Source organism: Puma concolor, chromosome B3 (genome assembly GCF_028749965.1).
Source record: "Puma concolor isolate L17-30 chromosome B3, mPumCon1.1.hap2, whole genome shotgun sequence".
NCBI lineage: Eukaryota > Metazoa > Chordata > Mammalia > Carnivora > Felidae > Puma > Puma concolor.
The window spans coordinates 113,144,502-113,155,159 of record NC_141672.1 but is presented as its reverse complement, the minus strand read 5'-3'; the positions used below and the strand labels follow the sequence as shown (position 1 = coordinate 113,155,159).

Genomic DNA, 10,658 nt, shown 5'->3' with positions numbered 1-10,658 from the left:
TCCCTCTCACGTAAATGCAGAAACTGAGGCAACCAGAGTTTAGACAATGAGCCTAAAGTCACACAGCCCTATTCAGTGGCAGAGTGGGATTTGAGTTAATCCAGGTAGGGTGACATAGAGCATTTAGCCCTACCCCCTTAAAGACCTGGGGTGTTTAGCTACAAGAGGTATTTATTTATTTTTATTTATTTATTTTTTTAATTTTATTTTTCAACGTTTATTTATTTTTGGGACAGAGAGAGACAGAGCATGAACGGGGGAGGGGCAGGGAGAGAGGGAGACACAGAATCGGAAACAGGCTCCAGGCTCTGAGCCATCAGCCCAGAGCCCGACGCGGGGCTCGAACTCACAGACCGTGAGATCGTGACCTGGCTGAAGTCGGACGCTTAACCGACTGCGCCACCCAGGCGCCCCTACAAGAGGTATTTAAAGCACACTCCTCACGGAAGCAGACATTGTATTCCCCACCCCAGCCTCAGTCTAACGGCCAGCAAAGCTTTTCCTCATTTTCCTTATTTTGAGATAAAACTGTCTCACGATTGGTCAGACTTCTTCCCCCCAGACCTAGATAAGTTCGCTTTTTCTCTATCTTGAAGTCCCTTCATTGTGGCTCCCCAACCACCACCCTCCTTCTCAAAACAACAGCCTGTGGCAGGAACAGGTCGTTACTCCCAATTTACGAATGAATCCCATCCTTTTCCTGCTGGTTAACAGCAAGTGCTAGAATCTCTTTACACAAGTTTCACAAGAGAGGAGTTGCTTTAATGGACTAACTAACTAAAACCTACTAAAAGTAATACATGGTTGTGGCTTGTAATAATCCAAGCGACATGAGGGGCGCCTGGGTAGCTCAGTTGGTTGAGCATCCGACTTCAGCTCGGGTCATGATCTCATGGCTTTTGAGTTTGAGCCCCGCATCGGGCTGTGTGCTGACAGCTCAGAGCCTGGAGCCTGCTTCAGATTCTGTGCCCCCCTCTCTCTCTGCCCCTAACCCACTCACATTCTGTCTCTGCCTCTCTCAAAAATAAAATCAACGTTAAAAAAATAATAATCTAAGTGATATGGAATGGATAAACTGACATGGAAAAAATCTTACTCCTATCCTCTCCAACCCTTCTCCTCAGAGGTAATCATTTACCTTTTTACCTGTTTCTTTTTTTTTCTTAGTTAATGTTTATTTCCTTTTGAGAGAAAGAAAACAGTTGCACAAAGGAGATGCAGAGAGAGAGAGAGAGAGAGAGAGGATCCAAAGCAGGCTTTGCACTGACAGCACAGAGCCCGATTCGGGGCTTGAACTTACAAATCACAAGATCGTGACTTGAACTGAAGTCAGACACTCAATGACTGAGCCTCAGGCACCCCCACCTTTTGCTTGTTTCTTCTGAACACTTTCAGAAATTTTCCCTACGTCTATAAACACATGCATGTGAATCTTTTAGGATCATGCTATGTATACTGGTCTTCAACTTTTTCTTTTTTTTAAGTTTATTTATTTGAGTGGGGCGGGGTGCAGAGAGAAAGTTAGAGAATCCCAAGCAGGCTCCGAGCTGTGAGTGTGGAGCCTGACTCGGCGCTTGATCCCATGACTGTGAGATCATGACCTGGGCAGAAATCAAGAATTTGTTGCTTAACTGACTGAGCCACCCAGGCACGCCTTGCTTTTTTCACTTAACAAGCTATTCTGGGTATCTTTCAATAACAGCCTTTCTGTTAATTGCCACATGAAAGCCTCCTCTCATGCAATTTTCTTCTCTTACAAAAATGCTTCATTGAAATTGCACATATATTTTTGGATGGATTTCTACAAGTGATATTCCTGGATAAAAGGGAAGAGCACTTTTAATTCTGAGACATAGAGCCCAACCACACTCCTTAAAAAGTTGTGATCATTTACACTCCAACCAACAGTCCATTTTCCACGTGTCGTCAACGTGGTTTATTATCCAACTGTTAAACCATCCTTCAATATTTGAAAAGTTATTAATTCAGTCATTCTTTCAGACAGTGCTTATTATGCACCTCGTACTTGTCAGGCACGGCGGGAGGAGCTGTGTTTGCCCTAAACCAGGCATTCCCAACGCTAATCAGACCCGACCCCCCCCCCCCCCCCCCACCGCATCCCCGGAGGTCTCGGTTCCTTGGCCTGCGGAAGGGCCCAGAAAGCTGGGTAAGTTGTTGCTCTCTGTTTCATTCGGATGTTGTGTTTTGTTCTGTTTTGTTTAACAGCTTCCCAGGTGACTCAGCGGGATGATAAGCAGCCAAGTGCAGAGCAAATCTTCTCACTTCTTTCTCTGGGCGCAAACGCTTTCTGGAAATGAAGATGCTGGGAACAGTCAGCACCCACTTCCCTAAAGTAGAACAGGGAAGTAACTGAGGTGGTAATTAACTAGGGGTGCCCAAACGCAGACACCTGTTGTCGCGCCCCACGCCCCAAAAAGCCAGTCCTGAGGGTCATTATTCCCAGTTTACAAATATGCCCCATCCCATTCCTGCTGGTTAACGAAAGTGCTGCAATCTCCCGACAGAGAGGTTTCACAACAGACTAGTTGCTTTAATTTACTAACGAGCGCCCCAGACAGCGACATCGCCACTAAACCAGGCTTACAAGCTAGTGCCAGCGGGACTAATATTAATGGGCATGCGCAAAAGGCTCGGAGGCTCCGCGCGTGCCCCCTGGCGGTCAATAGTCCTCAGTGCAATTGAAAAGTTCGGCTTCCCTCGGCCACACTCGGTCTTTAGCCCCGCCTCTCGTCCCGCCCTTGCTCCCAGCACCGACGTTGATTGGCGAGCGGCAGGCTATAAAAGCTTGAAGGGAGGGCGGGGAGGCGTCTCAGGCACCTGCGCGGGTTGAGGATATTGCGGGTGAAGCAGAGGCGAGCAGAGACGCCTTCATCCAGCCGCCTGCCCTCCTTTTCCAACCTCCTGCATCATTGCCTTCATCCTAGGCGACGTGGACGTGACAGGGAAGGTAACATGTCACTTTGTCCAGAAGGCAGTTTGCGGGCTCGAGGGAGCCACACCTTTGCGTCTGCTGCCCCACCGGCTGAGAATTCCCGGCTCAGCACTGGCTGGGGCCTCACCTGGGGGGACCTCCGGACCCCCCTGCCTTCTGTTGGCGGAGCCGGTCCCGTGGGTTTACGATTAAGGAATGCATGAGGCCAGACCTGGTTGAGCGTCTCGGCCTTCAGAAGGTTCCCACCTTAGGGCCTGAATACCCTCACCTGTACCTGGTAACCTGGAAGGTGCGCCCAAGTAGGAATTGAATGGATGGATGGATGGATGGATGGATGGATGGATGGATGGATGGATGGATGGATGGAACTTGCGATGGGGGGCAGGCCTGGTTTTGTGCCCTTGCACGGCCTGCTGCATTGGAAAGAGCATTTACTGGCCCAGAGCCTTGGATTCCAGCTCTGGCTGTCCCATTCGCTGCCGCTGAGCAAGTTCCTCCCACCCTCTGGGCCCCGATTTCCTCCCGTGTAAAAGGAAAGGGTGGGACAGTGTGATGAATGCATATTGAACACCAATGATGAGCCGGACGTTGTGATAAGTATGGGGGGTACAGGTGAGCCACAGCCCTGCTCCCCAAGCTTACTGTATGGGGGAGGATGATACTGAACAACCTGTCATAAACACGTAATTACACATCTACTATTAAGAGACGGTAAGACAGAGAACTTTCAGAAGAGGATTTTATACAGCCTGGGTGGGCTTCCTAAGGCTTGACAGAATTAACTGGGGTAGGTAGTCACTGGCCCTGGCGAGAGCGGGGAATAGCAAATACAAAGATATAGGAGGTGAAACACACACTTTTTCCCCCTTTTAATTGGATGTGATAATAACCCTCAAAGTATACAAGCCAGAGGAGTGGAAGCTTTAGTGAGTTAAATTGAGTAGAAGTTGGAGGGTTCTTTGGAAGCCCATAACTATTTTGAGCAATCTTGTGAAAATAAGGGATGGCCCCTGACCCTGTGTCCTCATAGGAGTGTTCCGGAAGGTTGTTGAATCAGACCTGAACAGTCCAGGTTTCATGGTGCTGTGTAGAATCTGTGCTTTGACTTTGAGAGACATCGGGCTGCTTCAGAAGAACAAAAACAACAACAACGCTCTCTTGAAAGTGGCCCACGTCTACCTCAAGCTGAATTATCCAGGCTGGTTTGCACAGGTAAGAAGATGGAGAGGTGGCTTGTACAGTGACAGAAGAAAAAAAAAAAATCAAGGGCTCATCACTGTACCTTATAAAAGCACATGTGTGGAGGGGACACTGTGTCGCAGTAGAAGAAATACCAGAGACCACTGAGGTGGTGAGCCTGGCTTTGCCTTAACCTTAGCTGCGCGAACCTGGCAGGCACTCAAACTCTCTGAGCCAACAGTCTGATAGATGAACAGGGCGAATGAAGTTCTCCTGATGAGGTCAAGTTCAGAATGGGAACACAGGTGAAAGTTATTTCTAAACTACAAAGCTCGACCCAACCAAACCAGGAACCGCCTGGCTCGCGTTGTTCCCTCAGAATTTTACTGTAGATCCTCCTTCAGATTATGGGGAGAGAGGATTTGGCAGCTTTTATTTGCATTTGTAGCGATATACCAAGTTGTTCTGTTGCATACGTATTCTGAATTCTTTCATTTTAATTAGAGCGTTTCTCTTTTCCAAAAGGTGGTTTTAGAATTTCATGTGTGGTTCTCTCATCATTTTTAGAAGAAAGAAGAAAAAACAAAACAAAACAAAACAGGGTAAAACAGTTGACAGGAGGTTTGGATTTTTTTTTTTTTATGCCATTGTGTAACACATCCAGTGACAATATGGATTTTTGTAAAAACTGTTGTTCTTAGATGGTTTGTCGGGAAGCAAGTCTGTTCCTAAAATTCTCTTACCCCTAATCCTGGCCCCCTTGCTAATCCCAGCCATGGACCTGGGTGTGCTTTCAGTGGTCACAGGAGAGTTGTGAACAGAACCTGAGAAACAATGGAGCTTTTTTTTTTTTTTTAACATTTATTTATTTTTGAGACAGAGAGAGACAGAGCATGAATGGGGGAGGGTCAGAGAGAGGGAGACACAGAATCTGAAACAGGCTTCAGGCTCTGAGCTGTCAGCACAGAGCCTGACGCGGGGCTGGAACTCACCAACCGTGAAATCACGGCCTGAGCCGAAGTCCGCCGCTTAACCCACTGAGTCACCCAGGCGCCCCAACCATGGAGCTTTTTAAACAAAGTAGCGAGTATGCTTGGTGAACAATCAGAAGTGGGAAACCAGTTATGAGAAACCAAAGCTGCTGCCTGATTGCAAAGGACTGGCAGGAGGGGGTTTGAAGAGCGCAAGGCTTAGGCTTGCTGGACCTGGGGATTCTGAGACCCAGGGTTCCCAGCTGTGTGTTCTTTGTACCTTATGCAGGAGGGAAATAGTGTCAGCATACGGGCAAGCATTGATGGGCATGTTCCCTTACTCTGTTCATTCCCCAATATAAACTAGAGACTGTTCCCATTTTGCCAAGAAGAAATTCAGGGTCAGGGGAACTAAAAGGGAAGTGGAATTGGGCCGACTTTTTAATTCAATATCAAGTGAATAAAAAGATAGCATTTCCACAGGGCTATGTGAGTCTCCTAGCTTGATCATCTTTGGGGAAGGTTTTAGCTCTATTTAGATTTTTACTACCTTAAAAGATTTCTTTTCAAAAGCTGGGCCCACCCATGAGGCCATGTTAACACTTGAGTCTTGGGGTGCCTGGGTGGCTCAGTCGGTTAGGCGTCCAGCTCTTGGTTTTGGCTCAGGCCGAGTCAGGCTCTGTGCTGACTGTGGAGTCTGCTTGGGATTCTGTCTCTCTCTCTCAAATAAATAAACGTTTAAAAAAAAACACTTGAGTATTACTATAGTGAACATTTGTGATTGTGCTGTTTGGTTCAGATAACTGAACTTGATGTTTATAATATCACGATTTACCACTTTTCTGTTCTAGGTGTTTTCCTTTATCTTCTTAAGTGTTCTCTTTAACCCATTGAAAATATTTCCTTGCCTACATGAAGTGTCGGTATTCCCTCCTGACACCTGAGTGCTCACCAAAGGCAAGGAATTCCTATTCTCTCAGAACTCTCCAGAACCCAGTGAAGTAGACACTATCATTACAGATGAGGAAACTGATGCAGGAGGGGAGAAAGGAGTGACAGCCTGGGGAGAGATGCAAAGAGTAGGCTTTGCAGTCGGGGCCTGGTTTGAATCCTTCCACCCACTTACTCGTCTTTACCTCCCGCTAACCTCCGGCTTCCACTTGACCCATCTGTGACTTGGGGCTTTCCCTTGGGATCGTCGTGCAGAATGCCATGACGTGATGACGTGCCTGAGATCAGTGCGGCCTTGGCTGTTGGCTGACAGATGAGGCTAGGGGGGAGAACTAGGCACCGAACGTAGATGTCGATCAGTTTTCATTTAAGCTCTATGCCCAAGGTGGGGTTTGAACTCATGACCCCCAAAACAAGAGTTGCACGCTCCACCTGAGCTGGCAGGAGCCCCACCATCATTTTTGTTTTAGGACTTATTCCTCACTGGTCTGCAAATGACTCATTTCTAATACATGAAAACTCGCAAAAGTTGAATGACATCTATGTGCTACTGTTCTGACGGTCCTAAAGTGAGCGTCCCTGCCTGATCTCTTGTAGATGTCCCAGCTTTTATTTTGGACCTTTAGGAAAAGGGTGGGGTGTTATACGCAGTTTGCTGGGATTTGTTTTCAACCCAACCTCATACCATTAAGGATTTCTCTATATCCATAGTTCATTTTCAAAGCTAACTTAGGATCATTTATTTTCTAGTTGATGGACCTTTTGAAGGAGTGTTGCCATTTTAAAGTACTGCTTTGAACACTTTCAAGTACTGCTCTGATTCCCATTGCGTATTTTCTCTCAGGTGATCCCTGGAAGCGGAGTTGTGGGTTGTAGGTGGTGTTTTACAAGGCACACCAGCCATTTACCCAAGTGGTTGTAAAACTGACACACGTGGTCTCATACAATGGCGTGAGGACAGTCAGGGATTTAAGTCCAGCTTTTCATCAACTCCCGATCTCATCAGGTGTTAAATGGAGACAAAAAAGGGCCACGATGTTCCATGTGCCTGGCACTTAATAGATGCTCTGAAGACAAAACCAGGTTTCCTAAACCCAAGTCTTCGGGTCCCCCGGTATCTTGACGTGAACCAGTCTCCACACCAGTGTTCAGCCACCCTTGGCGGTCCCCCAAACCTGTTAGTCAAACACTGGTTTGAATTTTGGTTTTAGCCTCTTTGTGTAAATACGTGGGGACTCAAACCTGAATTCTTCCCACTCCTTCAGTACTACTGAACTAAACCCAAAGTTTTAATAGTACTCTGGCTCAGCACAGCACAAATATTTGTAGCCAGGAATATATTTGGGATTTTCAAGAGGTCTTGATTACACCATCAGTGACTCTTCTTCCCATCAAGGGGACAAACCCAGTAATCATGAACTAACACATGTGGCCCCGACAAGGCATCTGCTCTGATCTTGTCTTCTCCCACCTCCCCACACAGTTCTCGGTGCAACAATACTAGATGCATTTTTGGTACAGCATCCAGCTTGTGTGCTATTTCCCACCACGAGATGCTAGCAGGGGTAAACACCCAGCTGGTGTCATACCAGAAGGCTGATCATCCTGACAAAGCACATCCCCAAACAACTGGCAGAACCAACAGCAACGAAGAGTTCAGCTTTTTATTGAACAGATTACGGAAGAGATTTAGTCAAAAAGACCAAAGCCCATGTCATCATCAGACTCCTCTGATTCTTCTTTCTTTGCTTCCACTTTCTTCTCCTCAGCTAAAAAACAAAAACAGTCGATCACACACCTCAATATTTTACACTCCAAAGAGCCCCAGGCCCTTCAGCTTACATGGTCAAAAATACCCTAGACTTCCTCCCAACTATTGCCCTGGGTTTAGGATTTCTATACATCACCGACTCTTAGCAAACTAAAAAGTATCATAGGTGGGGCACCTGGGTGACTCAGTTGTGGTTGAGCCTCTGACTTCAGCTCAGGTCATGATCTCGTGGTCTGTGAGTTCGAGCCCCACATTGGGCTCTGTGCTGACACTCAGAGCCTGGAGCCTGCTTCGGATTCTGTGTCTCCCTCCCTCTGCGCCTCCCCTCCCACTCATGTTCTGTCTCTCTCTCTCTCTCAAAAATAAACATTAAAAAAAATTTTTTTTTTAAGTATTGTAGGCAAGATAGCTCTTCATCTCCACACTCCTCCCTCCCATACCCCCCCCCCCCAAAAAAAGTTTTCTACCTGGGGCAGCAGTGGTGGAAGGAGCAGGACCGCCTGCTGGTGCAGCACCAGCTGCTGGAGCGGGTCCACCAGCTCCTACATTGCAGATGAGGCTCCCGATGTTGACGTTGGCCAGGGCCTGTAACACAGTACACATACAGGTGACACTCAGTTCTGTCCTTTTGTTATAGTACCTACCCCGCAAAAGGTACCCCATTTCAACCTACAGCAGTAATTTCCCAACACTGTATTGCTCTTCCTTTCTCCTTTGCTGCAGTCTGACAGTGACATTTTGTCTGCCACTGAGATTCCCTAAGACTTACTTTAGATAGGGCCACGCATATTAAAAATTAGTCACAAAAAAATGACTCAAGCTTTGAACGTTACAATTGCAATGCAGTACCTTAAGTAGCAAGATAGAATAAGTGAATCCCTTCAATAGATGAGAAAACTGGTCCCAAAATGCTGGCTTAAGTTGTTGGCAAAAAACGCAAGCTTCCTTAAACACTCAAAGCAGGATTCTTTCCATAGTTGCAGGTCTCCTCTCAACACTGATTTCAATTTTTTCAGACTGCTAGTCCAGGGACTTTTTATTAAAGAGGAGTACCTTTCTTAAAAGCCTAATGCTTTCAATCCTTCAAAACTCTTTGGAGGACATAACCTGAAGAGATAGAAGCTAATAGCCTCTTGCCAGAGATTAAGTAACATATACAACGGAAGGTAGCCAGTGCCAAGTTCCTGGGGGTAGGAATCCTGTCTTCATCAGTCTTTTAATATCCTAACAAACAGTAAATGGTCAATGAAAGGCCACCAAGCCCAATTTCCACGAAACCAGATCATGCTGGAAGGATTTGCTTGAACCAGTGTGGGTGGTATTATCTCCTGAGTGACCCTTTTAAGCAGTCATCTGGCTGGTATCTCGTGTAGTTTTTGGTCATGGTGTCAGAACAGAGGGAAAGAGAAACCAGACTGAGATCCAGAAAGAAAAGGCAAGACAAACTTTAATTAGACACTAGATGTAGAACTATGAAGAAGTTGTCACTTGGAACACGGCATCTTCCAGCATTTTTTCATGTCCTATGAACACGTGAGCTGTGGAAGGTAATCAGTTCACCTTCCACAAGTCTGCTTCTCGAAGTCACTTTGAGGCCATCACCTTACCTTTGCAAACAAGCCGGGCCAGAAAGGCTCAACATTTACACCCGCTGCTTTAATGAGGGCGTTGATCTTATCCTCCTAAAAAAAGTAAAACAGAAAAATCCATCAGGAAGTGTAACTTTCCTATATGTCTCCAAAACACTACGATTGAAAGTACATCACTCAAAACGTGCGTACAAAACCGTGCGTAACCACTTTAAATATTCCATCCGTATTTCTTTTTTTTTTTTAATTTTTTTTTCAACGTTTATTTATTTTTGGGACAGAGAGAGACAGAGCATGAACAGGGGAGGGGCAGAGAGAGGGAGACACAGAATCGGAAACAGGCTCCAGGCTCTGAGCCATCAGCCCAGAGCCTGACGCGGGGCTCGAACTCACGGACCGCGAGATCGTGACCTGGCTGAAGCCGGACGCTTAACCGACTGCGCCACCCAGGCGCCCCTCCATCCGTATTTCATGTATGCTTATCTAAACCCATCATGTCTAACACAAGTCTTACACTCTTAAGATTATCACGAGCAAAAGAAATGCATCCTGCTCCCGTGTGCCAGTCACCTGGCTGCCATTTCACAGGCCGGGACCTGCCTAAGTCATGCAGCTATTTTAAGTTACGAGTCAGGCCGCGGGGTGGAGCAAGCTTATGTGCTGGCCCAACAAGGCCTACTAAGAGGACCACAGGAATTCAAGGCCATCCCACCAAACAGGGATAAAGTGCCCTCGGTGCGGGTGAGGATGCCCCCACGCCGAGAAAGCTTCGCTAAAGAAAGCTTCCCAAGGCCGGAGCGCGCAGCCCAAGTGAAATCCAGTCCCTCGGGGGCCAGCACGTGGCCAAGGTCCCTGGCGGCCGGGCCCGCGGGCCCGCCCGCTACCGAGCGTCCGCCCCGCCGCCGGGGTGCTGACGGCCGCGGCTCCGGCCAGAAGGGCTTGGTAGGGACGCCTGGCACGTAGAGGGGAAAAGGCTGCCCGCAAGCACACCCCGCCGCCGGCCCAGGCCCGCACTCACCGTGACCGTCACCTCGTCGTCGTGCAGGATGAGGGCCGAGTAGATGCAGGCGAGCTCCGAGACGGAGGCCATGATGCGGGCGAGTGCTGAGCGGACGCTGCCGAACGCGGTGCTAGTCGCCGGGTGAAGTGAGAGGCTCACCCCAACGCGGCCTTAGCTTCCTCGGAAGAACCGAGCACCTTAGCGGCAGCTGAGGAAAGGGAGTCCCGCGCCTGCGCACGGTGTC

The 10,658-nt window shown here is 47.8% G+C and overlaps 1 protein-coding gene across 1 annotated transcript; it reads right to left on the bottom strand.

Annotated features, from left to right (window-relative positions):
- Window positions 1–7,704: 7,704 nt before the first annotated feature.
- RPLP1 (ribosomal protein lateral stalk subunit P1) lies at window positions 7,705–10,639 on the bottom strand. The gene is made up of 4 exons (XM_025918489.2): window positions 10,433–10,639; window positions 9,433–9,507; window positions 8,293–8,410; window positions 7,705–7,823 (listed from the first exon to the last, which is right to left on the bottom strand). Exons 1-4 carry the CDS (start codon window positions 10,502–10,504, stop codon window positions 7,744–7,746), a joined length of 345 nt encoding a protein of 114 aa, XP_025774274.1. The 5' UTR covers window positions 10,505–10,639; the 3' UTR covers window positions 7,705–7,743.
- Window positions 10,640–10,658: the final 19 nt, after the last annotated feature.

Coding starts and splice junctions, on each gene's coding strand:
- RPLP1 (XM_025918489.2), bottom strand. CDS start 10,504: ATGGCCTCCGTCTCGGAGCTCGCCTGCATCTACTCGGCCCTCATCCTG. Junction 8,411..9,432: donor GGCCCGGCTTGTTTGCAAAG/GTAAGGTGATGG, acceptor ACTGTGTTACAG/GCCCTGGCCAACGTCAACAT. Junction 7,824..8,292: donor TTCCACCACTGCTGCCCCAG/GTAGAAAACTTT, acceptor TTTGTTTTTTAG/CTGAGGAGAAGAAAGTGGAA.